At 49.4% G+C, this 27,992-nt stretch overlaps 1 protein-coding gene across 7 annotated transcripts in view; it reads left to right on the plus strand.

The window, feature by feature from the left end:
- YTHDC1 (YTH N6-methyladenosine RNA binding protein C1) overlaps positions 1-27,992 on the plus strand; it is a 286,099-nt gene that overhangs the window by 193,566 nt on the left and 64,541 nt on the right. For all 7 annotated transcript variants that reach the window (XM_069630508.1, XM_069630503.1, XM_069630504.1 and 4 more), the window contains 2 exons: positions 6,472-6,511; positions 6,596-6,658. In XM_069630508.1, coding sequence (XP_069486609.1) covers positions 6,472-6,511; positions 6,596-6,658 — 103 coding nt within the window. The remainder of the gene's footprint in view (positions 1-6,471; positions 6,512-6,595; positions 6,659-27,992) is intronic.

Here is a 27,992-nt window from a genome sequence, read left to right on the forward strand (position 1 = left end):
TCCATGGCTGCGATCTCCCAGCGGACTGCAAGGAAGTCGAAGGCTAGAGCATCGTCTAATTTGAAATGCTATGTACTCAAGTGGAAGAGATTTGTTGCCGTTCACAGAAGATCGACCCTCTGGTGCCATATTTGCTGTCGTTGGCCAAATCTCCCGCTATACCAGATCCCCAGGATGACCCTCCTTGTGTGGTTGCACGGGTTGGTCAAGGAATTAATCATGTGACTATCACGCTCGTTCCTGACGGTGAAGGCTCTGGCCCCGGCGTGGGAGCTCAATGTGGTACTTACTAGGCTCATGGGACCCCCGTTCAAGCCTATGCATTCTGTTCCACTCAAGTTTCTGTCGTGGAAAACAGCTTTTCGCGTGGCCATCCCCTCTGCACGATGAGTGGGTGAGATCCAGGCCCTGTCCTGTAAGCCACCTTACTTAACTTTCCACAAGACTAGGGTGGTGCTGCGGACGCACCCCTTTCGTCTAAACGAGCCCTTGCTGTTGCCTGTGTTTTTTCTGCTGAAAGGACTTTGCACTCACTGGATGTGGCTAGAGCGCTGAAGTTTTATAGTGCCTGCACGAAGAGTTTTTGAAAAACTTCTCAGCTGTTTGTGAACTTTGGTCCTGGGAACCATGGGATGGCCCTGTGCAAATCTTCCATTTCCAGATGGCTCTCTGGCTGTATCACCAAATGTCACCGCTGCCCGGTCATCCGAAAGCCCATTCCACCAGTGCGATCACTGCTACAACGGCGTTCCTGTCTGGTGTGCCTCTTCTGGACATCTGCAGGGCTGCTAGGTGGAGGTCGACGTACACCTTTCCCGAAATACTATTGCATCGACAGGGATTCCAGGGAGTAGTCCAGAGTCGGCCAAGCAGTGCTGCGCAACCTGTTCGCTTGACAGTGAGCTTGGTGAGGGGGTAAGAGATGCTTAGGTTGAGCCTTACCACCTCCCATGGTTGTGCCTTTGTGTACTGCTATTTATTTCTTTATTCATGAGCATGTGAATCCATGCCAGTCCCCATGCTGGAGAAGGAACAAGTTACTTACCTGGAACTGTAGTGGGTCGGGCATGGATTCACATGCAAACCCTCCCTCCTACCCCTCTGTGGCACTTCTCTTGGTCCTACTTACACTTTACGTGCTACCAAATCTGAAGGTGGCTGCCTGAGGAGGGGCTTAGGTAGATGGCAGTCATTGGCTGGGGACAGTATGACACAGAGCTCAGTGATTGGTTGTTAGGAGAAAGACAGTTCAGAAATGAAACTGAAAGATTGTTTTCTTTTACCTAGGATTCCCAGCCTGACAGGGATTATTCATGAGCCTGAGAATCCATGCTGAAGAACATTTACAGGTAAGTTACTTGTTCCTTACTACTTGGGAACTGTAGTTCACCCAAGTACATGAAAGAGAAATTAACAGGGTAGCCGATAAGGGCAACCCAGCCTAAACCCAAAAGCTGTAGGAAACTATAACTTCAACCATACACTATGGAGAGACATGGAAAGGTGACACATAAGAGTAAAAGACTAGGTGAGAGGAAAAAGATTCCCCTTCACCTCGGGACAATAGTTAAAGTCAAAGAAAAAAGTTCTGAGGTGACACCGGCCAGGAAAATTTATCACAGATGAGAAATCTTTCCTGAAATAAAGTATGCAGTCTCAAAAAAAAATGACTCCCATAGAAAGGGTGAGTAGGGGGGAGGAAGTTCCGACTCGCCCAAGAACATAGAAAAATCCATCAGTCCAGCAAAAAGAGGTGGGCGGTCTCACATAGCATAAATGTGAAAACCTAACCTTGCAAGGCTGCAAGAAGCCAGGAACAGCGAAGATAAAAATGTGGTTTTCCAGCAGTTCCGAAATATTACTGCTGGTGATTTGAAAGAGCAGAAAACCAGTCATGGGGCAAAGTCGGGCCCATGTGAAAGATGGTTTTAAAATAAATGTCTTTTCCCTAAAGACGAGTGGCTGTCTTCGGGCTTTAGGGCGACCGCGAGTGGGAGGGAGTTCCAAAGACCAGTGCCAGGACGAGTGATACCATAGCGCTAATAATCTCAGATTTGTGGTACATATTTAGCGTCGGTATCCACCTGCTCATGCTTTAGCAGATGTTAGGCAAGATTGTATGCAGTACCCTTTGTGTGCACTACAACAACCCTGACCACCTGGCAATAGGAACCCAACCTTTGGTATAAGTCTGTACTACACAGGTTGGTAGCGTGTTGAGCGGCCAGGCTTATCTCAGGAGGGGTCAATGTGAGCTGTAGGAGAGTTGCACAGAGGATCACAGTGACAAGTATTCAAATAAACTCACACACAGGGTTTCTTGATTATAAACAATTTATTTGAGTCAGAGTAAGCCTACTTCAGAAGGGCGCAATATAATAGCAACACAAATACACTTCAAAATACACACTCTTAATATTTCCAATCAGTAAGTACCCTTTTGGAATGGCCCACAGACACTACCTAAACCCTCAGGAGACATCAATAGTTAGGGTGCTGGGGACATAAATATATCACTGTTTCATTTAGAACATTCTACAGTGGAGTGTCAAAGAGGTTTCAGAATAAGACAAGTACTCACAAATGTATTCTTAAGCGGGTAAGTACTTTCAGAATAACCCCCCATGCAAAGTTAGTTAACCCCTTCCTGGAAGGAAGTCACAATACCTAAGCAGAGGAGAGAAGTCATTTAGGGAGCCAGGCCAGCCAATGGTAAATTATCAAAAGTCAAGGTGAATTTAAGCATTTCTAGAAGGTAAGTAAATGTCTTGCATAATGTTTTAGAAGTCTTTGTAGAAAAGAAGAAATCCAAGTAGGGCCACAAGCTGATTAGACTTGTGAAGTAAAGAAGCTGACAGCAACTCTACAGAGTAACCAATACAAGTCTCAGAGGACAAGTGAGGTTACACAACAGCAGGTAAGTTCTCTTAGACTGTACAGTACCCTTAGGTTAACAAAGTGCAGCAGTTGGCTTCTGTTCTGTGCAGCTCTGCAGATCCTGTTGTTCCTGGGTCTCAGTCGTGGGGACAAGAGGAACAACGTCTGGGGACTCCTGCACTGCAATAAGACAGTCACCGTTTGCAACCGGCAATCTTCCAAACAAGTGGCACTTCAGTGTTTCAGCTCCTCGTGTCTACTGCAAATAGTAACGCCCCGGTTCCTGGCTGTTGAGATGGGCTTTCCTTGCATCTGGGGTCCAGCACTCTGAGGTGGCTCAGGCTCGGTCAGTCCTGCTTCTGGAAGTCTGGAGGATCTTCCTGGAGCTCTTGGCCAGCTTAAAAGCAATACACACAATCTGGTTTTCCTCTCCCTGGCTATTTGGTTCCAGCAGCTACTGCAGTGGAATTTCAACCAGCTCTGAGAGGATGTCCAGGGGGCTTACTTTGGAGTTGATTGGTCCCACCAACTCAAAGGGATAAGTTGTCCTTGCAGGGCTTCTCTAGTCGAAACAAAATTTTCGTGGTAGCTCTTGGTCACTGCTTAGTTCAGCACAGCAGCAGGGCTTCACTGGGCAAACCAACGGTCCAGGAGTTGCAGCAGGCATCCTCTTCAAGTTCTTTTTCGGATTCCTTCGTCCAGTGGTCGACTCTGCCTTCCAAGCCAAAAAAGGCTTGCCTTTTATGCAGGTTTCTCCCATTCATTTCAGCCTAGCTGTCAGGCACCCAGCAGGGTGGCTGCCAGCCGGCCAATCACCTAAGAGTGCATTCCTGTCTCCTAGGAGACTAAGCACATGGAGTTCCGGGCATCTCCCTCGCTACCTGCCCCTGCCAGACACTGGAGCCAGAGGCGGGCTTCACTCGTGAATCCCGCCAAAGACAAAACTAACAAAGGGACCAAACCTGGTTTGGCATGCAGGTAAATCTCAAGAAGGACCTTTCCACAAAGAAATGGCGAAAAAAGAAGCCTGGGGCCATTTTCACAAAATTGGCACCCGTGGGTGCTTTTCTGCAGGTGCCAACATAGCCCGTGGTAAATGCACACCACGGTAGTTAAAAGTAAACCACTGCCACCAGACATCCATCAAGAAAGGGGTAACAAAAATGTTACATGAGAAACTAGACAAAGGGGATACTAAGTAACCCCTCCAGCACCCTATTGTAAGATGGTTATGCTGGGTCTAGGAAGTTACGAGTGTAAGTAAAGTCCATTTCACTTCACTGCTCTTGGAAACAGTAGTTTATCCAAGAGAAGGTATTTAAACCTTTTGGAAATCTGAAAGACTTCCCTGTGCCACTGCACTGAAGGTGCTGTGTGACACAATGTAAAAGATGATGCCTATGGAGTTTGTCAGACTCCACAACCAAAAGAAACAGCATTCAAAATCACATTAATATACATGAGTGAGTGGTAAAAAGGGTCTCACTCTCTCCAGGTTAAAAATGTAAGTACTCAAAATCCAGCAAAGTTGCTGGGGGGGTCTCTAAGGTAGAGTGGAATTAGCACATTTCTGAGAATTCTCCCTAACAGCAGACGTGCCCAGTTGGTTCTCTCTCTGAACTTAGTTCATTGCATCATTGCTAATATTCAGACCATAACTTTCACCCTGCTAATTGAGGGTGTTGATAAGGACTGGCACATTTTGCTCTACAAAAATGTAATTGCTCCAGCTGCATATTGCCAAAACGCCCTGTTTCACTATGCAGCTAGAAGCCTTTTCTTGCTCGGTAAAAGACATTGAAATACTATACACTGACTTGGTAATATATTCTAGTGGTGCAGATGAGCGAGCGAAGAAGGGAACCATCCATGATATGATTCTGTTGCTTGGGTATTTTGACTAGGTAGACGATATATTATTAGGAACAAAGAAGTATTGTCTTTAGCTCCTCAGAAAGATAGTTGACATTCATTGCTTGTTTTGCTTTAAAGCAAAGCAATTCATTACATGACAGTTGCCACTTTGTTTCAAGACTATGATAATGGTACAAAAGCAAGGTTATTGGTGTTGTATTTTTTTGTCTTGAGAGAGAGATGTGATGACTTGAAAGATGATCACCAGGAGGGTATGTATGCAGGAGACCTGCATGTATGTACAATTGGAAATACCCACATAAATTGGTATGGGACGGCTGCTGCGGTGCTGTGAGGAGGAAAGGATAACAGTCGTGAATGAAAGCTACTGATCTCCATTGAGATTACATATTTAGCTCCTACTTGTTGCCTGTTTGAAGAGCCTGGTTAACTTGATACCAACATCTACCAGGAGCTACCTTTGATGTTGAATAAACACACCTATGTGCATTTAACCCTATGCGTTTGTAACAATATATGATGAGATAGTTTATTTATATAGCGCCTATACACAATGTGTTTCAATGCGCCTCAAGGCAAGGGAGCGAACAAGGGAAAATACAATGACATTCTTACAGGCCATGAACAGTAAGGAAGTGAAATTAACTATCGTACTTAGCTTGACAACATTTCAGATCGTGCAAGAGCTAAGACATAGATAAAGAAGGAAGGGAGTGGGAAGGAAATGGAAACACAGGCGTCTACCGTACTAGGCCTGACGACATTTCTGGTAGAGCCGGAGAAAAACAAAAGGTGAGGGTGAGGTGTGCAGAAAGGGAGGGGAGGAACAAAACAAGCGACTATCGTACTAGGCCTGACAACGTTTCAGATAGTGCTGGAGGGAGGGGGGGCAGTAAGGGGATGGGGGAGTGACAGGCAAGGTTGCTATCATACTTGGTCCAGGGACAATTATGATAGAGTAAGTGCATAGGAGAAAGTAAGGGGAGGAGTTAGGAAAAGAGATAAACAATCTATAAACTAACATTCAGGCACATCTATATAACAAAGCATAAGTAGTCATAAATAATGAGGTTTACATTGTATGTGGAAGTTGGATTTGCGGAATGCTATGTAGTAGCTCCCTGTTCCCTAGTGGTAGCTCTTGGTCACTGCTTAATGCTGGATACCCAGGATCTACTTTTGCTCCTGCTTATGCAATCTTAGTTTTGATCCCTGAGATTATATGCTGAGCCGTATAGAATGTCCAGCAAATCAGCAGTTTCTACAATGGCAGATACAATTGAGGACATTTATTTGTGGCATAGAGGAGCTAAATTGATGCAGATTAGAATCATGATGGAAGTGGATTTTTCCATAGCGTGTGAGAAAAAGAAATTGGTGCAGTCTGCTAGCTGGGGAGGACACTAGTTTAGTAGCTTTTTTAAATTGTTTAGGTGGATGTCATTGCACATGGAGAGGTTTGTTAGAAATAAGCGTGGCTGATAATCATAAGTTCAAGAATTATGCACATATGGGAACAGAATAATTGTACTTTTTGTTAGCTAGTCAGTACTAAACAAATTGGAATATCTTGGTGGAGGAGATGCAAGTGTTGGGGAATGATCCACATAGTTTGGACTTTAGCAGTGGGCAGCAATTACACTATGAACAAAAACTCAGTGCGACTGTGGTTGTTTATTTGTACCACACTAACTCAGTTTTGAATTTTATTCTTATCAGACGATTTACAGGAGTCCGCCGTGATGTGTTCCTGAATGGGGTAAGTTCAGTTTACTGTAACACATTACTGAATTTTGTTATAGCATTATTAAATTTTAATGCTCTAAATCTCTTTACATTTTAGTCTTACAATGATTATGTCAGGGAATTTCAGAACATGGGACCACCTCCACCATGGCAAGGAATGGTGTGTATACCATATTTATGCATTTTTCTATTACTAATTTTCAAGCCAAAGTGTTTATGTTGGCAATGTTCATATTAAAGAAGCTGTCATTTACAGTTGGCTAAGGGTGGATCCTTTTTTCCCCCCGAGTTCTATCCTACTTGTTTGCCTAGTTGTTAGTGTCATGACTCAGACACAACTATTATTTCTTGTTTATAGTAGCTATATTTTGCTTCCGATTTATATTGAGTTGCCTTCATTTGTACAAATGTGCATGTTTCAATTTTGACATTTTACCTGTCTTGAATTTTTCTTTTTTCACTGTTTTGGCCTTTTTGGACATTGTGGCTGTAATTCATTTTTAACAGTAGAACACAAAGGGTATAACTAAAGACTAAGGGTCTATTTACATTCCTACCATTAATCATGTAACATTGTAGCACTCTAGAACGGTCTGTGGAGGACTCATTAGGGTATAGTATACATACATCGACAGATTATCTACACATATAGGCAGACTGTCCCTACTAGAAGAACACCCTGTCCCTCTCAATGTTGTTGCTCACCCTAGAAGTCGGGTGTTGCACCGCCTATCTAACAGGGATAGAGTAGAGAGACTATCCCTTTTCTGAAATGTTTCACTAAAAAGCCTGATACAAGTTATTAGTCACACTATGTATATATTTTAGGCATTCTACATTAGATAATGTCTAAATCTAGGATATACTTGAAATATCTGATAACTGGGATTTCCTGTACCTTTAATTACAAGTACACTATCAGCTTTTCAGTATCCCCTTCAACTTGTAATGGTGTTTAAAACTGGTTAAGCTCCTTATGTAGGGGAGGCTTAAATGCCAGGAAACAACAAAGACCTGATCAAACTGTCAGGTTTACTCAAAACATATGTCTGCGACTATTATTTAGGTAGACAGATCATCAGAGACATGAGTCCAGCTCATGTCTTAGGAAGGTCGACCGGTTTCACTGAACGTGATGGCTAAGGTCATCTTCATCAGGACGATCTAAAGGTTTAAAGGTGTAGGGGACCTTGCTCCCTTAGTAGGTAACTCCTTATGCCCACTGCAGTGCTCCTTTAATCCACAAGGGGGGTGCTCCGATCCTGCTGGTGCCGATTGGGCTCTCTCATGCATAGGATGCCAGCATTGTGCTCCTACTGGGTGCAATGAATGTTTGAAAGAAGTGCTGAATGCAAACGCAGTCTGCCGAACTGTCTAATTGTCCATGTAGAGGAAGTTCAATGAGTCCTTCCGGTATGCTGCTGCTAGGTGCCGTGCCACTGTTTGTAACGCTGACTTTGAATCTTTAACAACCACTGCAATCAATTTTCCTCTTGTTACTTAATCATGTATGACAGCAGTATCATTTTGGTGCATATAACATGTTCTCCAGAATGGGGTCTGGCATGGATTCACATGCTCATGAATGTTCCCCGTCGTCAGGCTGGGAATCCTCGGCAAAAGAAAAAAGTTTCAATTTCACACTCTGTTTCTCCTCCAAACCAGTCGCTGTGCTCTGGGTCATACTGCCCCAAGCCAATGATTGCCCTCTCCCAGAGCTCCTCGTCTGGCAGCCATCTTCAGATTTTTACTGCACGTTCAAGTGTTGGGAGTCTTTGTATTTTGCTCTGTGAGCTGATCTGTTTTTCATGCTTTTTTGGTAAAAGGGTTAATTTTTGTCAAACGGCCTGTGTGCTCTTTCTCTACATCGGCTGACAAGCCGGGATCAGTTTGTCGGTGAATTTCAACGCCCCTCAAGGGTAAGACTTATCGAAGTTTCATTGAAGATTCCAGAAGGCCATCGGGCCTACTCCGCACTCCGGACCATGTCGGAGGAGGGGAAGCTCCCTTTTGAAGCTGTGCTCAAACTGCGGAATGTGTGTGTAGAGGACAAACACCTGTAGTTCCTCTACTGTCTCCATCTGGATTACAGGGAAGCGGATTGCAAAATCTGCCTTTGGTTCTCCGAACGAATCGTGAAGGCTCGTCGGAGTAGGCTGGCAGCGTGGCTCAGCGCCAAGGCCCCTGCCCCATGCGGAAATCAGCAGGGGCATGCATCACCCAGGACCAGCCGGTCCGAACAGCGGGCTTTTAAGTCCTTTGAGTGGTGTTCCATCTATGGGACCGCAAGGCCGTTTCTTTTCGGGAGCGCCGCGCAAGCAGGTCCCGTGACGGGCAGGGCACGCTCATCTTCACCCTCTGCCTCCATCTTTAGCCATCGCTCCAGCTCCTCCTCGAAGAGGAAATCTGGTAACCCGGCAAAGCTGCGGGAAAAGGCAGAGAAGACGAAGGGGCAGGAAAGACAGTCGACCTGCCCCAGGCGGCCCAGGTGAAGTGGTTGTCGACGATTGAGTTGGTAGCGGCCGCCCTCTCGAAGGCCAAGGGGGCTGACCCAGGCAAAGTAGCCCTGGTAGTGCCCAGAGTATCCCTGCCCGCAAGACGGGTGGCATCGGCCAAGCCGGTGGAGTGGACACCAAAGAAGAGGATGCCATCCCAGAGCCCGAACCAGACTCCCGGGATGCAAAAAAAGGGGACGGGGAGAGGAGGCCTCAACTGTACTCCAGGGCAAGGATATTTCTGCCTCAGACGATTTCTTCCAACTTAGGGCGAAAGAGGAAGCAGCAGCATCCTATGCCGCTGCATCAACCTCCACACGTGCCCTTGCCCCCCAGAGACACAGGGACGGACACAGCGACTACAGACACGGATGACCACAGCCAAGATCTTCTCCCACGGACGAGGTGGGGTTGTTCTATGCTATGATCACAGAGCATCTGAACTCTTCCAATTGACACCAGAGGAGACCAGGAAAGGTGGTTTCCTATATCGATAACACAAGGCCAAGGGGAAGACCATCTTGGCAGGGCCTCGCCTAGACGACGTTTGGGAGGAAGGCCTGGCTTTGAGAAACCCAGCCACGAGGGATCGCCTGGAGAAAAATACTGGATGTGTGAGTCTGCACCCAAGTGCCTCTGTTCACAGCCTTCCCCCGCACTCAGTGGTCTTGGCGGCAGCAAGGACGAAGTAGTCTAACCCGGATATCGAGGGTAAGAAGTTAGATGCCATGGGAAGAAAAGTAATCTACTCGGCGGCGTCAACAGTCGAGGCGTCCAGTGGCCTTGCAATCCTGGCCAGATACAAGGAGCTGTGGTATAAGATGTCCCCACTGCTGGAGTTCCTACCAGACAAGCGGGTCGAGGCACTTTCCATGCCCCAGGAGGGGCAGGTGGCATCGGACCATGCCATCACGGTGGCCCAGAGACAGAGTTCTGGCAGATTGAGAACAGTGTCTGCCTCAGTCGTTGTGACTGGCTGAAGGCCACCAACTTTAATCAGGAAGTCCAGATGAGGGTTCTGGACATGCCCTTTGGGGACAACCTCTTTGGAAGGCAGTCGACGAGTCGTTGACGGACACTGAGGCGGCCCGTGCCTTGGGCACTCTTCAACACCACCCGTCCTTTCGTGCCTCCGGCGGGAAGTCTGGCAGATCGGCAAAGTGTTTCGGCGCAGTCTCCTCTTTGTATTGTTCACCCTCCCGGTCCATGACCGAGGAGGCCTACAGGGGCCATTCCAAGGCTTTCGGTGGAGGTAGCCGACGTCGCTTCCAAGGCGGCACGCAGGCCTTGAATCAAGATTGAACCGGCCAGGATGTCCGCCCCCCACCCATGCACCCCTGTGGGAGGCCGGCTGACGGGCCTGGTCAGCAAGTGGAAGATAATCTCCACCAACTGGTTGGTGCTGGACGCTCTCGCCCACGGACACACTGGAGTTCCAGCTGAATTGTCTGGGCTTACCTCCGGTGGCTTGGCAGGAGTAGCACATCCCTCAGGTCCTGCGGGAAGTACGGACCATGATAAGAAAATGAGTGATAGAGCTGATTCCAAAGCGACTCCACGGCTCCAGAGTCTACTCTCGATACATTTTGGTAAAGACGACTGGGGGCTGGAGGCATATTCTAGACCTGCAACAAAATACCTCAAGCCCCAGAACTTCAGGATGGTCATGTTGCAGCACGTGCTCGGCCAACTGGAGGAAGGAAACCTCTTGATGTTGCTGGATCTGGAGGATGCATACTTCCATGTCCCCATTCACATAAAGTTCCTGTGCTTTGTAGTACAGGGAAGGCACTACCAATTCAAGGCCCTCCCCTTCGGACTGAAGTCAGCTCGCAGACTGTTCACAAAGTCCCTGGCACCAGTGGTGCCCCATCAGCGTCTACAGGGGATACACATTTCTCTGGCATGGGGTCACATGCTCATGAATATTCCCCGTAGTCAGGCTGGGAATCCTCGGTAATAGAAAAATCAGTTTAGTTTCTGAACTGTCCTTTTCCTAAAAAACAATCACTGAGCTCTGGGTCATACTGCCCCCAGCCAATGACTGCCCTCTACTAACTCCTCCTCCGGCAGCCATCTTCATATTTTTACCGCACGTTCAAGGGTTTGGAATTTCTGCTGCGTTTTTTGGTTTTTTGAATTAGTCTTTTTTTCGTCAATCAATCGTTTGTGCTCCATCGATCATCCTTCTGACTAACGGGAACCCGGTTTTTAGATTTTATGGGTGGTTTTTGTCGAGTTTTTCTAATTTGAGTCTTCCAGAAGATTCTTCAGGCCTACACTGCGTGGATCATGTAGAACGAGAAGGACAACGCTTCCCTCTTAGAGCCGTGCTCCAACTGCGGTTTGCAGAATGTGTTCATGGAGGGCAAGCATTCCCAGTGCCTGTACTGCTTGCACCCTGCGCATAAGGAGGAAGAGTGCGTGATTTGCCGTGGCTTCACCAGGCGCACGTTGAAGGATCGGAGCCAATGACTGGAGTTGTGGCTGCAGGCCAAGACATCTGCCCCGGGCGGCACCCAGGGGCATGCTTGTGGATCAGGAAAGTCTGAGCAGGCTCCTAAGACCTTTGGAGGCACCTCCCCTGTGGGTGCACAACATAAAGCCAAGCATGGCAAGTCAGCTTCAGTCGGACTCTCCGCTACCGCGGGTCTCGCGGTGGTCAAGTCACGATAGTCATCTCCCTCAGCATCGGTCTCCATTCGACACTCCAGATCATCCTAGAGGAAATCTCATTGAAGCCGGCGGAGACCAGCCCACAGAAACCCAAACTCAAGGCGGTGACCGACGCGCCATCGGCAGAGAAGCCCAAGAGAGACAAGGCGTCTGACAAGGCTCTCAAGGAGAAGGCCAAGCTGGATAAGGGGCCTGAGGCGGCCAAGAAAGACGGGGCTAAACCGGACAAGGGACCCAGCCTTTCTGTGAAGGACCAAGTGCACCAGGCAAGGTCGTCTCCCTCCCTTGAGGTAGTGGTAGCATTACTTGCAAAGACTGACGAGGCGGACCCGCAGGGTACCTGTCATGATGCCTACCTCCAAGGAGCCAGGCCCGACCCAGCAACCCCAGAGGCAGGCATCATTTCCCCCAGGGGAGTGCCAGCGGGCCCAAGCTGGGGCCCTTTGGACGCAGTCCTGGCGCCTTAGGCGCCAGGCTCATGTTGGACCCCTGTCCTGGTGCCTTAGGCGCGAGGCTCATAAAGCTAGACATGTGTTCAAGTGTTTTAATGTGCACTTACCTGATGCAGACCATGCTGCCACATCCAGGCCCTCTTGAGGCCTGAATGGAACTACTTTACCTGTGGGATTACTTTCCACCCGGGTGTGGTCGGGGAAGGATACATACCTGATCGGAGGAAGGATACACTTTTGGAACTTCTTTCAAAGCTATTTAAACCACACCCGATCAGCAACTCGCGCTTTGCGTTGTTCTGCTCCTCGCAGCTGGACGCTCACCGTGTCAGCTCCTGCATCTGGACATCAGCCACGCCTGTCAGCATCCTGGGTCACCTGCAAAGGGAGACAAGAGACCTTACCAGCTAAATCTGCACCACGGAGACATCACCGACGATCCTGAAAGGGAAGACATTATTTTTAAAAGCATTTCGTTACGAATCCTGCAGCGCTGCATTTCTCTCACCTTTCCTGGGTTCCTCCATCTTCAGCAGCTATCATCCGGATACACAGCCACTTCCCAGAGCCTAGAGAAAAAGACAAGAATAAGAGGTGAGAGAAGGAAGGGAATAAGACTTACCTGTTGGGTCATTCCCATTTCATTTCGGGTCTTGCCGCTTTCAGGCATTTTCCGGACCCCGGCCCCTATGGGGAAAAAAGACAAAGACATTGAGCATATGCAAAGACAGTTCCCGAGCGCTCATCCAGAACTAACCTGCCATTTACTGGAACTGGAACTGCACGTTTCACTTCGGGTCGGCGCCATATCTCCGGCATTCCGAACCCCGGCCGCCTAAGGGGAAAAAAGACATAAGCATTAGCGCTTGCTGCAAAAAGACAATGAACATTATTATTAAGCTTGGACTTTTGAACTTGCAACTGAACTTTTACAGAGCCTTACCTGAATAGTCAAGCTTACCTGAACTCCCATCAATCCTCAATCCAGTGAAGTAACTGGGTTTCAACGCGCCCCTGCATCAGAAGCAGGATGGAGAGCTCATCCTTCCTGACCCTAAGGTGAGACTTCACGGGGAATTGTGGAAGGGTATCGTGGAGGGTTGGAAGAGAGTGGGAGGCTTGAGCATAACTCGGTCAGTAGGTAATACTCCCTTTTCACGCACAGGGGAATATTCCTGCAAGCCGGAGAAGCCAGAATAGAGGGCCCTGCCTGTCCATCTTCAGAGTCCTGCGCTTCACCATTGAAGAAGCATCAGCACTCGAAGCCAGACCTGCGCCTCCGTGGGTATCAGGTGAGCGTTACAGAATGCGAAGCCTACCCACAATTTCCCACCCGGGCGCTATGGAGACTTCCGAGACTGACCAGCTGGCCCAGCTTTTGGGGGAATTACAGGCGGAGGTGCACTCAGCCCGCCAGGAGACTAACGCTCTCAAAAGAGAACTGATCTTATCCAAGGAAAGAACAGATGACCTAGCCAAAAGGTTATTACAGGCCCAGGCAGGGCACACTCCTTTACCTAATTCCGGGGACGTTTCCACATCAATGGGTTTGAGTAACCCGGTACAAATGAATCTACCTGGACACATGCCTTTGGCCCCGCCTGAACGTTTTACGGGGAATCCCAAGAAATATGCCGTCTTTATGAACCAATGTCGTTTACACTTTCTATGTAGACCCGGAGCCTTCCCTAACGACCAGACCAAGGTAGCCTTTATACTATCTTACCTCAGTGGCAGTGCTGCCGATTGGTCTATTCCATTGGTAAATCAGGATGATCCCATTCTCCAGAATTTTCAGGGCTTCCAGGCCAGCATGGAAAGATTGTTTGCTCGACACTCTCAAGGACAGGCCCTTGATAACGAACTGCTATCCTTACGACAAGGTAATCAGGATCTTCTGTCCTACATAGCCACCTTTAACAGACTGGTTGTGGAAACTGGATGGCCAGAAAGCAAAAGGATCACATTGTTTCATCGAGGCCTGCGCAGAGAGCTTAAGGATGTTCTAGCTCAGATAGTAAACCCACCCCAGGTCTGTGCAGACTACATTGACTTGGTGGTTCAACTTGATCAGACTTCAAAATAGAAAAGCAGATCGGTTCAAGTATGAAAACCGAGCACCGATCAAAACCCACGCTAACTCCAAGAGTACCGACGTATCTGAACCTATGCAAATCGGTGGTGTTAAAGGACCATTAACGCAGAAAGAACGAGAGAGAAGGCAGCAAATGCAACTGTCTGTATTGCGGGACTTCCGGTCACTTTCTTCGAAATTGTCCAGTTAAACCACTTACGAAGGTGGTTGGAGCCTACTGATAACGAATTAGTGACACCTGATTCGGGAAACGACCTAGCCCGGCAAGCGTAGGGGTCCACTTGCCGAGCTTGAAAACTAACTCTTTGACCTCGCATTTTGTCATGCCAATGGTGCTCGTGGACCCAAAACAGCCTCAGCAGTTGCATGCTATAAAAGCATACATCGACAGTGGAGCTATTGGAAATTACATAGACCGTGAATTGGCTTCCAGGATTAAGCTTCCTCTCCGTCCGAAAGTAACCCAGGATGTCATTACTACAGTAGATGGAACCGAAATAGCCTCAGGGCCTGTAACGCATTCCACTGTTGAAGTGACACTGGTGGGTCAGGATGGACATCGGGAAGCAATCGTGTTTGATGTGATCAAGGCCCCACAATTTCAAGTAATTCTTGGAATTCCTTGGTTAGAAACACATAATACCAGAATTGACTGGCGAGCAAAGAAGATAAGTTTTCCTGATTGTGAACCAACTTGTTATCCAAGAAATCCAGCTATGGGTCTAGCCTCAGCAACTTCCACCCCTGTACAGCTACCGTCAGAATACCAAGAATTCCAAGACGTTTTTCAGAAAGAACAGGCTAACACGTTACCTCCCCATCGGTCTTATGATTGCCAAATCGATCTGGTACCCAATGCTCAACTACCTTGTAGTAGGATTTATGCTCTTACGGAACCTGAGAACCTGCATTTGCGTCAGTATTTAGATCAGTACCTAGCCTATGGTTTTATTCGCCCGTCCAAGTCTCCTGTTTCTTTAGCTCTGTTCTTCGTGCCGAAAAAAGAAGGCGACCTTAGAACGTGTATAGACTATCGCGCCCTAAATCAAATAACGATTAAGAATCGTTATCCTCTGCCCTTGATCCCTGAGCTTATCGACCAGGTGAAAGACGCTTGTGTGTACACCAAGTTAGATCTCCGAGGAGCTCATCACCTGGTGCGCATAAAAGAAGGCGACCAATGGAAGACTGCATTCCGCACCAAGTTTGGGCTCTTCGAATATCAGGTGATGCCCTTCGGTTTGTGCATTGCACCTGCGGCCTTTCAGTACTTTATGAATGATGTTCTTCGGGAACTTATCGATGTCTGTGTCATTGTTTACATTGACGACATCCTGGTGTACTCTTCTTCAGAATCTGATCACAGAAAACATGTTCGGGCAGTTCTTGAGAAACTGCGCCAGCACAGACTATTTGCAAAACTCGAAAAATGCGTTTTTCATACCACAGAAGTTGAGTTTCTCGAATTCATCCTGACACCTCAAGGAGTTCGAATGGACTCGCGAAAGGTGGACGCCATCCTCAAATGGCCTTCTCCAAGCTCGGTGAAGGGAGTTCAGAGCATGCTCGGCTTTGCCAATTTCTATCGAAGATTCATCCCGGAATTTTCCCGAACAGTCCAACCCATCACCGCTCTCCTAAAGAAAAACAAACGCTTCGAATGGACTCTTGAGGCCGAACAAGCCTTTCAGGACCTAAAAACCAAATTCACCTGTGCACCTGTATTGAAGCACCCGCACCCAGATCTCCCGTACATAGTGGAAACCGATGCATCCAGTTCGGCCATGGGAGCTGTCCTGTCGCAAAGAGAACCAACTACACCCAGTGGCCTTTTGGTCCAGAAAATGTTCTCCTCCTGAAATCAACTACGCAATTACCGATAAAGAGTTACTGGCCATCAAATCTGCTTTCAAGGCTTGGCGTCACTACCTTCTCGGGGCAAGACACACCATCACCGTAATTACGGACCACAGAAACTTACAGTATTTAAAAACGGCCAAAGCTCAATCTTCACGACAACTCCGCTGGGCTCTATTCTTTGCGGAATTTGATTTTGTAATTACCTATCGCCCTGGCTGCAAGAATGGAAAAGCGGACGCCTTATCCCGGATTGGCATGGAAGAACCTAATTCGAGCTTAGAACCTGTGCCCATCATACCTGAGCAAAGAATCTAAGGCCTAACTTCATTGCAAACTATTGAGGCCATCCAAACGCAAGTAAAACAACTTCTAGACTCTTCAGCCTTACTGGAATGGAGTCAAAAGGGTCCTCACTACACTGTTAAGGATGACTTACCTTACTTCCAGGAGCGGTTGTTTCTGCCTAGTAAAGAATTGCAAGAACTTGTTATTGCCCATCATCATGAATCATTAATGGAAGGACACCCTGGTATCGCTAAAACGGAGGAAAAAATTAAACGTCACTTCTGGTGGCCTTCTTGGAGAAAAGACACAGTCTTTTGTTCTGTCTTGCGGAATTTGCGCCCAAAACAAGGCTCAAAAGAAAAGGCCAGCCGGCCTACTTCAACCCTTGGATATTCCACCGGCGCCATGGCACACCCTGTCAATGGACTTTATAACCGACTTGCCTCCTTGTGCTGGTTACAACACAATCCTTGTAATTGTGGACCTATTCACCAAAATGGCCCACTTTATCCCTTTAAAGGGTTTGCCTTCTGCTTCCACCTTGGCCAAGGAATTCCTGGAGAATGTAGTTCGCATACATGGTTTCCCTTCCATATTAGTCTCGGATCGTGGAAGTCAATTTATCTCCTTTTTTTGGAAGAAGTGTTGCCAACTAGCACAAATAGATGTGTGGTTATCCACCAGCCACCACCCCCAGACCGACGGACAAACCGAGAGAACCAATCAGACTCTCGAGCAATATCTTCGGTGCATGTTACACCAATCCGAGTTAAATTGGAAAGACATCCTTTGGATCGCAGAATATGCATACAACAATTCAGTGCATTCTGGAACCGGACAAACCCCCTTTTATACTTTGTATGGTCACCATCCTCGGACCTCTGACCTAGATCCACCTCTGACCCTGGAAATGCCCGCAGTAAATCTGCATTCCACAATAACCCGAGCCTTAAAAGAAGCTGCAACTCATTTACAGCAAGCCAAGAAAAAGTATAAAGAAAACGCAGATTTGCACCGGAGTAAAACTCCGCCTTACCAAGTAGGAGACCAGGTATGGCTAGCAACTAAACACTTATCCCTCAAGGGCCCGCAAACCTTCAATCCCAGATTCCTAGGACCTTATCCCATCAAGGCTATAATCAACCCGGTGGCCTTTAAACTGGATCTACCGTCCAACATGCGTATACATCCAGTTTTTCATGCATCACTTTTGAAGCCCGTACAACCAGGAACCCGATTGTCCAAGCCTCCAGATCCAGTTCAAATTGAAGGGGAATTAGAATTCGAAGTAAGACATTTTAGACTCCAAGGTAGTAAAGTCGAAACTCTTCTATCTTGTTGACTGGAAGGGATATGGACCTCAGGAGAGATTGTGGGAGCCTAGTAACCATGTCCACGCACCTCGATTAGTACAAAGGTTTCACTGGAGATTTCCGAACAAGCCAAAACCCCCGGAGGGAAGAACCTTGGGAGGAGGGGCCTTGAGGGGGGGTACTGTCATGATGCCTACCTCCAAGGAGCCAGGTCCGACCCAGCAACCCCAGAGGCAGGCAGGCATTTCCCCCAGGGGAGTGCCAGCGGGCCCAAGCTGGGGCCCTCTGGACGCAGTCCTGGCGCCTTAGGCGCCAGGCTCATGTTGGACCCCTGTCCTGGCGCCTTAGGCGCCAGGCTCATAAAGCTAGACATGTGTTCAAGTGTTTTAATGTGCAGTTACCTGATGCAGACCATGCTGCCACATCCAGGCCCTCTTGAGGCCTGAATGGAACTACTTTACCTGTGGGATTACTTTCCACCCGGGTGTGGTCGGGGAAGGATACATACCTGATCGGAGGAAGGATACACTTTTGGAACTTCTTTCAAAGCTATTTAAACCACACCCGATCAGCAACTCGCGCTTCGCGTTGTTCTGCTCCTCGCAGCTGGACGCTCACCGTGTCAGCTCCTGCATCTGGACTTCAGCCGCGCCTGTCAGCATCCTGGGTGGTCACCTGCAAAGGGAGGCAAGAGAATCTTACCAGCTAAATCTGCACCACGGAGACATCACCGACGATCCTGAAAGGTAAGACATTATTTTTAAAAGCATTTCGTTACGATCGCTGCAGCGCTGCATTTCTCTCACCTTTCCTGGGTTCCTCCATCTTCAGCAGCGATCATCTGGATACACAGCCACTTCCCAGAGCCTAGAGAAAAAGACAAGAATAAGAGGAGAGAGAAGGAAGGGAATAAGACTTACCTGTTGGGTCATTCCCATTTCATTTCGGGTGTTGCCGCTTCCAGGCATTTTCCGGACCCCGGCCCCTATGGGGAAAAAAGACAAAGACATTGAATGAGCATATGCAAAGACAGTTCCCGAGCGCTCATCCAGAACTAACCTGCCATTTACTGGAACTGGAACTGCACGTTTCACTTCGGGTCGGCGCCATATCTCCGGCATTCCGAACCCCGGCCCCCTAAGGGGAAAAAAGACATAAGCATTAGCGCTTGCTGCAAAAAGACAATGAACATTATTATTAAGCTTGGACTTTTGAACTTGCAACTGAACTTTTACAGAGCCTTACCTGAATAGTCCAGCTTACCTGAACTCCCATCAATCCTCAATCCAGTGAAGTAACTGGGTTTCAACGCGCCCCTGCATCAAAAGCAGGATGGAGAGCTCATCCTTCCTGACCCTAAGGTGAGACTTCACGGGGAATCGTGGAAGGGTATCGTGGAGGGTTGGAAGAGAGTGGGAGGCTTGAGCATAACCCAGTCAGTAGGTAATACTCCCTTTTCACGCACAGGGGAATATTCCTGCAAGCCGGAGAAGCCAGAGTAGAGGGCCCTTCCTGTCCATCTTCAGAGTCCTGCGCTTTACCATTGAAGAAGCATCAGCACTCGAAGCCAGACCTGGGCCTCCGTGGGAATCAGGTGAGCGTTACAGTACCCCGGCGACGGGCAGGGTGTCCCTGCCTCCCAGGAGGGAGGCTTTGGGCATGCCTGTGGAGAAGACACGAGAGAAGAGGATTCCGGACCTCAGCCCGAGACCGACTCCTCTGGACCCAGCAAAAGGGGCGCGATCGGCGTGGAAGGCCTGCAGGGCACATACATCTCTTTGGCTGAGGATGAGATCATTTCTGTCCATACCGTCCAGGAGGGCAATGACAACGAGGGTAATGCAGAAGGCTTCCCCACAACGTATGGCGAGGGCAATGATAGAGCTACCATCCACGGAGGCGACAAGGGGCCCTAGGACGAGGTTCCACCTACTCCTGTGCCCCTGATACCGCCTAGAGACCTTTCTGTCCACCCTCCACGCTCTGTCAGTGATGGGGGTACCACCGGTCAGGAAGAGGCGCCCTCCTCCTCCCTCCCCCTGAGGTAAGAGAAATGGGACGGGATGGGGTCCTCCTGTCACCAGAGCACAGGGCCTCGCCGCCGGACGAGGTGAGCTCTTTACATGCAATGATTGCCTGGGCTTCTGAGCTGTTCCAGCTCACACCGGAAGAAAAGGAGGGCTTCTTGTACCAATGCCGGCAGGCAAAGAGAAAGACCATCCTTTCTGTCCGGCTCCTTGATGATGTGTGGGACGATGGACTGACCCTACTGAAGAACCCCTCTACAGCTCCAGCAGAGAGGGGACCGGCTGGAGAAGTAGTACACGGTGCCGAACTCTGAACCCAAGTGCTTGCGGGCCGAACCTTAAACAGACTGGTTTCGGCGGCCGCCAGGAAGCAGCAGTCGGGCTCTGCGTCTTCTTACTCTTCTTCCTCCAGCCCTCTGGGTGTAGTTTGATTTGTTGGGTAGGAAAGGGACTACTCAGGGTCAACGACTATCAAAGCTGCCAACGCCCTCGCGGCTAGGTACGACCGGGAGTTGTGGTATAAACTGGCTCCACTCTTGGACTTCCTTCTCGAGGACAAGCGGGGGGAGGCTTTGGAGATTCTTCAAGACGACGAGGTGGCGTCGGAACACGCCATCTCAGTGGCCCTGGACATCGCGGACACGGCTCTGGAGTATACTCGGGGTACTTCCTCGTACGAAAGAAGACGGGGGCTGGAGGCCCATTCTCGACCTACGACGGCTCAACAAATAGTCCCAGAAGCTCAGGATGGTCACGCTACAGCACTTACTCGGGCCAGCTGGAGGAGGGAGACTTTCTGTCGTCATTTGGTCTGGCGGCAGCTTATTTCCACGTCCCCATTCACAAAGGACACCAAGTTTCTGAGTTTCGTCGTTCAGGGGAAGCACTATCCGTTTAAGGCGCTCCATTGCTCACTGAAGTCGGCACCCAGAATCTTAACCAAGCGCTTGGCGCCAGGCCATCTGCGTCTGCAAGAGATCCACATTTACCCCCATCTGTACCACTGCCTCATCCGGGCCAGGTCAAGGGACATCGCCGTCGACCACACGGCGCGGACCTTACGTCTGCTGACTGATCTGGGGTTCTCAGTGAACTATGCAAAATCCTGCATGACTCAATCTCAGAATGCAATGTTCCGGGGATCCAAGCTCAACACTGTCATGCCTGGCGTCACCGTCAGAGGACAGGATTTGGGCTATCTTGGGCATGGTGCAACGGCTGTTGGCAGGCACTGAAGATAGCGAGGACCACTGTCGCTACTCAGCGTGATGTCGTCATGCCATATACCTGGTTCGGCTCTACAGGTTGCGCATGGAGCCCCTGCAGGAGTTTCTCGACGCCCGGTGGGTTCAAGTGTCAGGATGCTTTCAGGACAGGATCACCCTCAACTAGGTGTTCCGACTGGCGATCAGGTGGTGGGGGCGTATGTATTGTATTTTGTTATTTATATAGTGCTCTTTCCCCACTTGTGTGGCCTCAATGTGCTTTTCCTTGGTTGAACGCCCTTGGCGAATGTAGTCTGTCGTTGGAAAGTTCTAGAGAGTTAGTTTAGGAGATGTGTGTGGGTGGCTGGCAAGGCTCGACTAAGCAGCCTGAGCGGTCGGACACATGGGTGGGTGCTGTTGAGGGTTAGAGATAGAATGCTATTGTTTAGAGAGCATGTGTGTCAGCTATACCAAGTTCCTTTCGGGTGGTGGTCACTGTGTGCTAGTGATAGGTGTTGAGGTATGTCAGGTGTTTGGAAGTCTGGGCGGCTATGTGTGCACGAGGCCAGATGTGCTTAGGTGTGTTCTATCATGCATGAATGCTTGGCCGTGCCTGTGGCCTGTGTCCACGCTGGTGGTGCAAGCTATATGTACCGTAGATTCGAGAGTCCTTTGTGTTGGGAGGGAGGCCTACACCTAACAATGAGGATTAAGAACAAGGCTAAACTCAGCTGGATTCGAGAGTCCTGTATGTTGGGGGAGAGGCCTATACCTGACAATGCGATTGAGTACAAGGCTAAACAAAATAGAGCCTACTCTAACAATGCACTTTGAGAAGGGGGCTAAGAAGAGAATCCTTGAGCAGCTTGTCTTGGGTGTCACCCTGCCGTATGTTTCACCATATGGTAAGTCAGGAGAGGCTGTGCCTAAATTGAGAAACCTCTATGGTCGCCAGGCGGCCCCGGTTTTGCGGTGCTGGGGTCTCAATATAAAACGAGCAAACTGAGGGGGCTACCCCTCAATTCGTGTAGGTGGAGGGGACCTAGACATAAAAAGCCTTAGGTTAAATCCGAATTGTATGCTCCAATATAGCCGGAGGCATGGTTTTCCAGAGCCCCCAGTCCAGGAGACGGTTATGACGGATGCGTCTCTGGAGGGTCCACACCGGACATCTTAACGCCGGAGGCCTGTTGTTGCCGTAAGTGAAGGATCTGCACATAAACGTGTTGGAACTACAGGCAGTGTTCTGGGCCTTCAAGTCTTTTCTGCCATCCCTCAAAGGCAAGGTGGTGCGGGGACATCTGGAAGCAGGTGGGCACTAGATCCCCGGCGCTCCAGGGAGGCGCAGGAGTTGTGGCACTGGGCCGTCGCCCAGGGAAATGTTCCTCATTGCCTTCCACCTGGCAGGTGTGCAGAACACAGTCGCCGACTCCGTCAGTAGGAAACTCTGCCTGTGCCACGAGTGGGAACTTCGGCAGGACCAAGTGGACCACCTGTTCCGCAGATGGGGGAAATCCCCACACAGATTTATTTGCGGCAGCGACGAACACCATCTGCCGGAGGTTCGGCAGCAGGTTTCCTCAGCTGGGGAGCATAGGGGACGCATTCTCATTCCCCTGGGATGGCCTGTCTCTCTATGCGTTCCCTCCGCTGCGTCTTCGAGTCATCAATCAACTCAGACAATCCCGGTGCAGGATGATCCTCATCGCACCGGCATGAGCGAGGCAGATCTGGTACCCGGACCTTCTCAGCATGTCATTGTCTCCTCCAGTCAAGCTTCCAGTGGTCGCGGATCTTCTCGCCAGGGAAGGAGGCGCAATACTGCACCACGACCCAGGATTGCTGAACCTTAAGACCTGACTCATGCAGCATTAGAGTTAGGGCGTTACGATCTCCCAGCGGACTGCAAGGAAGTGCTTGCCAAGGCCAGGGCATTGTGTATGTTAAACTGCTATGGACACAAATGGAAGAGATTTGCAATTTGGTGCTGTTCACAGAAGATCGACTCCTCAGGTACTACCATATTTGCTGTCGTTGCCCAAAGCAGTGCTGGTTCACGCATCCATCAAAGTTCATCTGGCGGCTAGCTCCCGTTACACAGATCTCCGGACAGTTCTCGTTGTGGTCGCACCGTCTGGTTAAGGAATTCATCAAGGGACTGTTCCGTTCGTTCCCGCCGGTGAAGGCTGCGGCTCCAGCTCCGGGGTGGGAACTCGATATGGTACTCTCTAGGCTCATGGGAGCTCCGTTTGGGCCTATGCATTCTGTTCCACTCAAGTTGAAGACCTTTTCTCGTGGCCATTACCTCTGCACGACGATTGGGTGAGATCCAGGCCCTGTCCTGTAAGCCACCTTACTTAACTCTCCACAAGACGAGGGTGGTGCTGCGGACGCACCGCTCCTTCATGCCCAAATTGCTGTCGGATTTTCATCTAAACGAGCCGTTGGTGTTACCTGTGTTTTTTACGACGCCTTCACCGCCGGCTGAAAGGACTTTGCACTCACTGGATGTGGTTAGAGTGCACAAAGGAAAATGTCATGGCTCTTTGTGAACTTTGGTCCTGTGAACCATGGGAAGGCCCTGTTCAAGACTTTAATTTCCAGGTGGCTCTCCGGCTGCATCACCCATTGTCACCGGTTGGCAAACGGACCATTGCCTGGCCATCCAAGAGTCAATTCTACCAGAGCGATCGCTGCTATGATGGTGTTCCTGTCTGGTGTGCCCCTGCTGGACATCTGCAGGGCTGCTACTTGGAGGTTGCTGCACACCTTCACGAAATTCTACTGCGTCGACAGGGATTCCAGGGAAGAGTCCAGAGTCGGCCAAGCAGTGCTGCGCAACCTGTTCGCTTGAAGGTGAGCCTGCGGAGGAGGTAAGAGATGCTTATGTTGAGCCTTGCCACCTCCTGTGGTTGTACATGTGTGTACTACTATTTATTCTTTATTCATGGGCATGGATGCCAGACCCCATGCTGGAGAAGGAACAGGTTACTTACCTGTAACTGTTGCTCTCCAGCATGGGTCTGGCATGGATTCACATGCAAACCCTCCCACCTGACCCTCTGGAGCTCTTCTCTTAGTCTTACTGGCACTTTACGTGCTACCAAATCTGAAGATGGCTGCCAGAGGAGGGGATTAGGTAGAGGGCAGTCATTGGCTGGGGGCAGTATGACCCAGTGCTCAGTGATTGTTTTTTAGGAGAAAGACAGGTCAAAAACTAAACTGATTTTTATTTTACTGAGGATTCTCAGCCTGACAACGGGGAATATTCATGAGCATGTGAATCCATGCTAGACCTATGCTGGAGAACAGTTACAAGTAAATAACTTGTTGTGTACCTGAACGACTTGCTAATCTGCGCCAAGTCAAGTAGCCATCGAACACACGGAGAGGACCGTCTGGCTGTTGATGGATCTGGGGTTCTCTGTCAACTGTCCAAAGTCCTGTTTGATACCATTGCAGAACGCTGTGTTCCTGAGGGCCAGGCTCAACGCGGTCTCCTGCCTGGCGGCTCCCTTGGAAGAGAGGATAGCGGCCCAGAAAGGCAAGGTGCAACTGTTGTTGGCACTGAAGACGGCCACAGTGCGTACTGTCAAGTCACTGCTCGGCATGATGTTGTTGTGCATCTTGCCCTATCCAGCTCTGCATGGTGCGGATGCGACTCCTTCAGGAATTCCTGGACGCTCTGTGGATCCAGGTGACCGGAAGCTTTGCAGACCAGATTGCTGTCGGTGAGGAGTTCCGTCGAGTGATAAGGTGGTGGGGCCTACGCTTCCCGAGCCCCCCATATCAGGATCGGTCACCACAGACGCTTCCCTGGAGTGCTGGAGAGCCCACACCGGAAGTCTCCACGCCAGAGGTCTGTGGCTGCTGGAGGAGAGGGATCTCCACATTGATGTCCCGTAGCTGCGGGCAGTGTTCTGGGCCCTCAGGTTGTTCCTTCCGTCCCTCAAGGACAAGGTGGTGTGAGGGTCTTCACAAACAATACCACCATGATGTTTTATAGCAGGACGCACCAGATCCCAGCACTCTGCAGAGAGGCTCAGGACTTGTAGCACTGAGCCGTTGCCCAAGAGAGGTTTTTCATTCTTTTTCACCTGGCGGCAGTTAAGAACACATCGCTGACTCCCTCAACAGGGACCTGCGCTCCTGCCACGAGTAGGAAATTCGACAGGATCAAGTGGACAGCCTCTTTCTCAAGTGGGGCAGACCCCAAATCGATCTGTTTGTGACGGAGACGAACTCCAAATGCCAGAAATTCGCCAGCATGTTCCACCAGCCGAGGAGCACGGGAGATGCATTTTTCTTTCCGTGGGAAGGCCTGTTCCTCTACGCATTCCCTCTGTTGCCTCTCCTGCTGTGAGTCAATCAACTTAAACAGTACTGATGCAGGATGATCCTAGTCGCCCTGGCGTGGCAGAGGTAGATTTGGGACCCGGACCTTCTCAGCCTGTCAGCGTTGCCTCCGGTCAAGCTGCCAGTGGTTGCGGATCTGCTTGCCAGAGGAGGAGGCACAATCCTACGTCACGACCCAGGGTCGCTGGACCTGAAGGCCTAGCTCCTGCAGCCTTCCAGTTTGGAGGGTAGGAGTTGCCTTAAGACTGCAGGGAAAGTCCTTGCCAGGGCAGTGTGTCGTCGACTCTTCAGTGCTACGGGCACAAGTGGAAGAGTTTTGCAACGTGGTTCCGGATGCTTGTCCTTGGCCAAGGCGGTGCTGGCACACGGCTCTATCAAGTTGAATCTGGCAGTGATCTCCCGCTACCCCAGGTCTCCAGGACGGTCTTCTTTGTTCCACTGTCCCACTGTCTCGTCAAGGAGTTCCTCAAAAGGACTGTATTGATCGTTCCCTCCAGTGAAGGCGCCTGCCCCGGCGTGGGACTTCAACATGGTACTGTCAAGGCACATGGGGGCACCCTTCAAGCCTATGCATCGGGCCCCTCAAGTTCCTCGCTTGGAAAACTGCTTTCTTTGTGGCCATCACCTCTGTCAGGAGTGTAGGTGAGAATCGGGCCCCATTCTGCAAACAGCCTTATTTGACTTTTCACGCCACGAGGGTGGTGCTGCGGACGCAGACCTCCTTCATGCCAAAGGTTCTGTCGGACCTTTGGTGTTGGCTGTGTTCTTTCCGAAACCTTTGTTGCCGGCTGAAAGGACTTTGCATTCACTGTATGTGGTTTGTTTCCGGATAACGTCTCAATTAATAGTGAACTTTGGTCCTGTAAACCATGGGAACGCCTTGTCCAAGGCTTCCATCTCCAGGTGGCTCTCGGGCTGTATTGCACACTGTCATCGGTTGGCAAGCCGCCCGCTGCCTGGCCGTCCGAGTGCCAATTCCACAAGGGCGATCGCTGCGACTATGGCATTCCTGTCTTGTGTGCCTCTGCTGGCCATCTGCAGGGCTGCTATGTAGAGTTCTATGCACACCTTCACCAGATTTTACTGCATAGACAGGGAATCCAGAGGAGAGTCCAGGGTCGGCCAAACAGTACTATGCAACCTGTTTGCTTGAAGGTGAGCCTGTTCCGGAGGTAATAGTAATTTTCTGTTGAGTCATTACACCCCCCTTGGTTGTGTAATGTTATATTGCTATGTATTCTTCATTCTTGAGCATGTGAATCCATGCCAGACCCCATGCTGGGGAAGGAACAAGTTACTTACCTGTAACTATTGTTCTCCGGCATGGGTCTGGCATGGATATTCCCTGTTGTCAGGGTGGGAATCCTCAGTAAAATAATAGTTTAATTTTCACTTAACTGTATTTCTCCTCTAAACCAATCACCCAACTCTGAGTCATACTGCCCCCAGCCAATGAGTGATCTCTCCGTAAACCCCTCCTCTGGCAGCCATCTTCAGATTTTTATTGCATGTTCAAATGTTGGGAGTCCTTTTAGTTTTGCTTCCTGAGCTATTCTATGTTTCACGCTTTATTGAGAAAAAGCCCTTTTTTGCCAAACAGAGCCTGTGTGCTTTCTCTCCATCGGCCGACAAGCGGGGATCCGTTTGTGAATTTCGGCACCCCTCAAGGGCAAGGATCGTCGAATTTTCATCAAAAGTTCCAGAAGGCCATCGGGCCTACTCCGGACCATGTGAGAAGAGAAGAGGGATTCTCCCTTTTCAAGCTCTCTTCCAGCTGTGGGCAGTGGAACATGTTTGTGTAATGTTAGGGAGCATTATAATTTCTGTGCTAATTCCCTTCCACCTTAGAGGGCCCCAGCTCTTTTTCTGGCCTTTAGGACTTTTTAATTTTAACCCTGAAGTGAGTGAGCATTTTTCTCTTTCTCTCATGTTTTGACCTGATTTGGATTACGTTTTTCCTTTTGTTCTTGGAGTCTGACAAACCCCGTAGACATCTATTTTTGTATGGTGACACATAGCACCTTCAGTGCAGTATCAGAGAAATCCTTTTTCTATTTCTCATCAGGTTGAAATCTTTTCTTGTGAGAACTAATGTTCCCAAGAATAGTAAAGTGAAATTGACTTAACTTACCTTTCCTCTTTGTAGGTCCAGCACACGCCATCTTATGTGGAGTGCTGGGGGGTTACTTAGTATCCCCTTTTCCTACTTAATCATGTAACTTTCTTATGTTAACCTCACTACTTTAAATTGCAGTGGTTTATTTTTCCTGCCATTGTGCTGTTCTACCGCTTGCTGAATCCTCAGCTGCAATAAAGCACCCATGGGTGACCACGGTGTCTGAAATGCCCGGTCTTCTTTCGCCATTTTCTGTTTGTGAGGACTTTCTTGGGTTTTACTCTGGCCACCAAGCCATGTTTGAGCCCTTTGTTCATTTTGCCTTGGGTGGCCTTCAGTACTGAAACCTGCATCTGGCTCCAGTGTGTTTGGAAGGGCAGGAAGTGAGGGAGGTTCCCGAAACTCCCCTGTCCTTTGTCTTTAGGAATGCCTGAATGTGCCCTGTCCTGATTGGCTGGCTGTCCTTTGACAGCCACCCTGCTGTTTGAGTGACCGCTAGTCTGTGCATGAATGGGAGAAACCTGCTTAAAAGGCGAGGGTTTTGGGTCTGAAGACTGAGTCGTCCACTGGGAAGAACTACCCGATGAAGAAACCGTGAACGGATTTTGCTGCAT

Source organism: Ambystoma mexicanum, chromosome 6q, assembly GCF_040938575.1.
Source record: "Ambystoma mexicanum isolate Mex_15411 chromosome 6q, UKY_AmexF1_1, whole genome shotgun sequence".
Taxonomy (NCBI): domain Eukaryota; kingdom Metazoa; phylum Chordata; class Amphibia; order Caudata; family Ambystomatidae; genus Ambystoma; species Ambystoma mexicanum.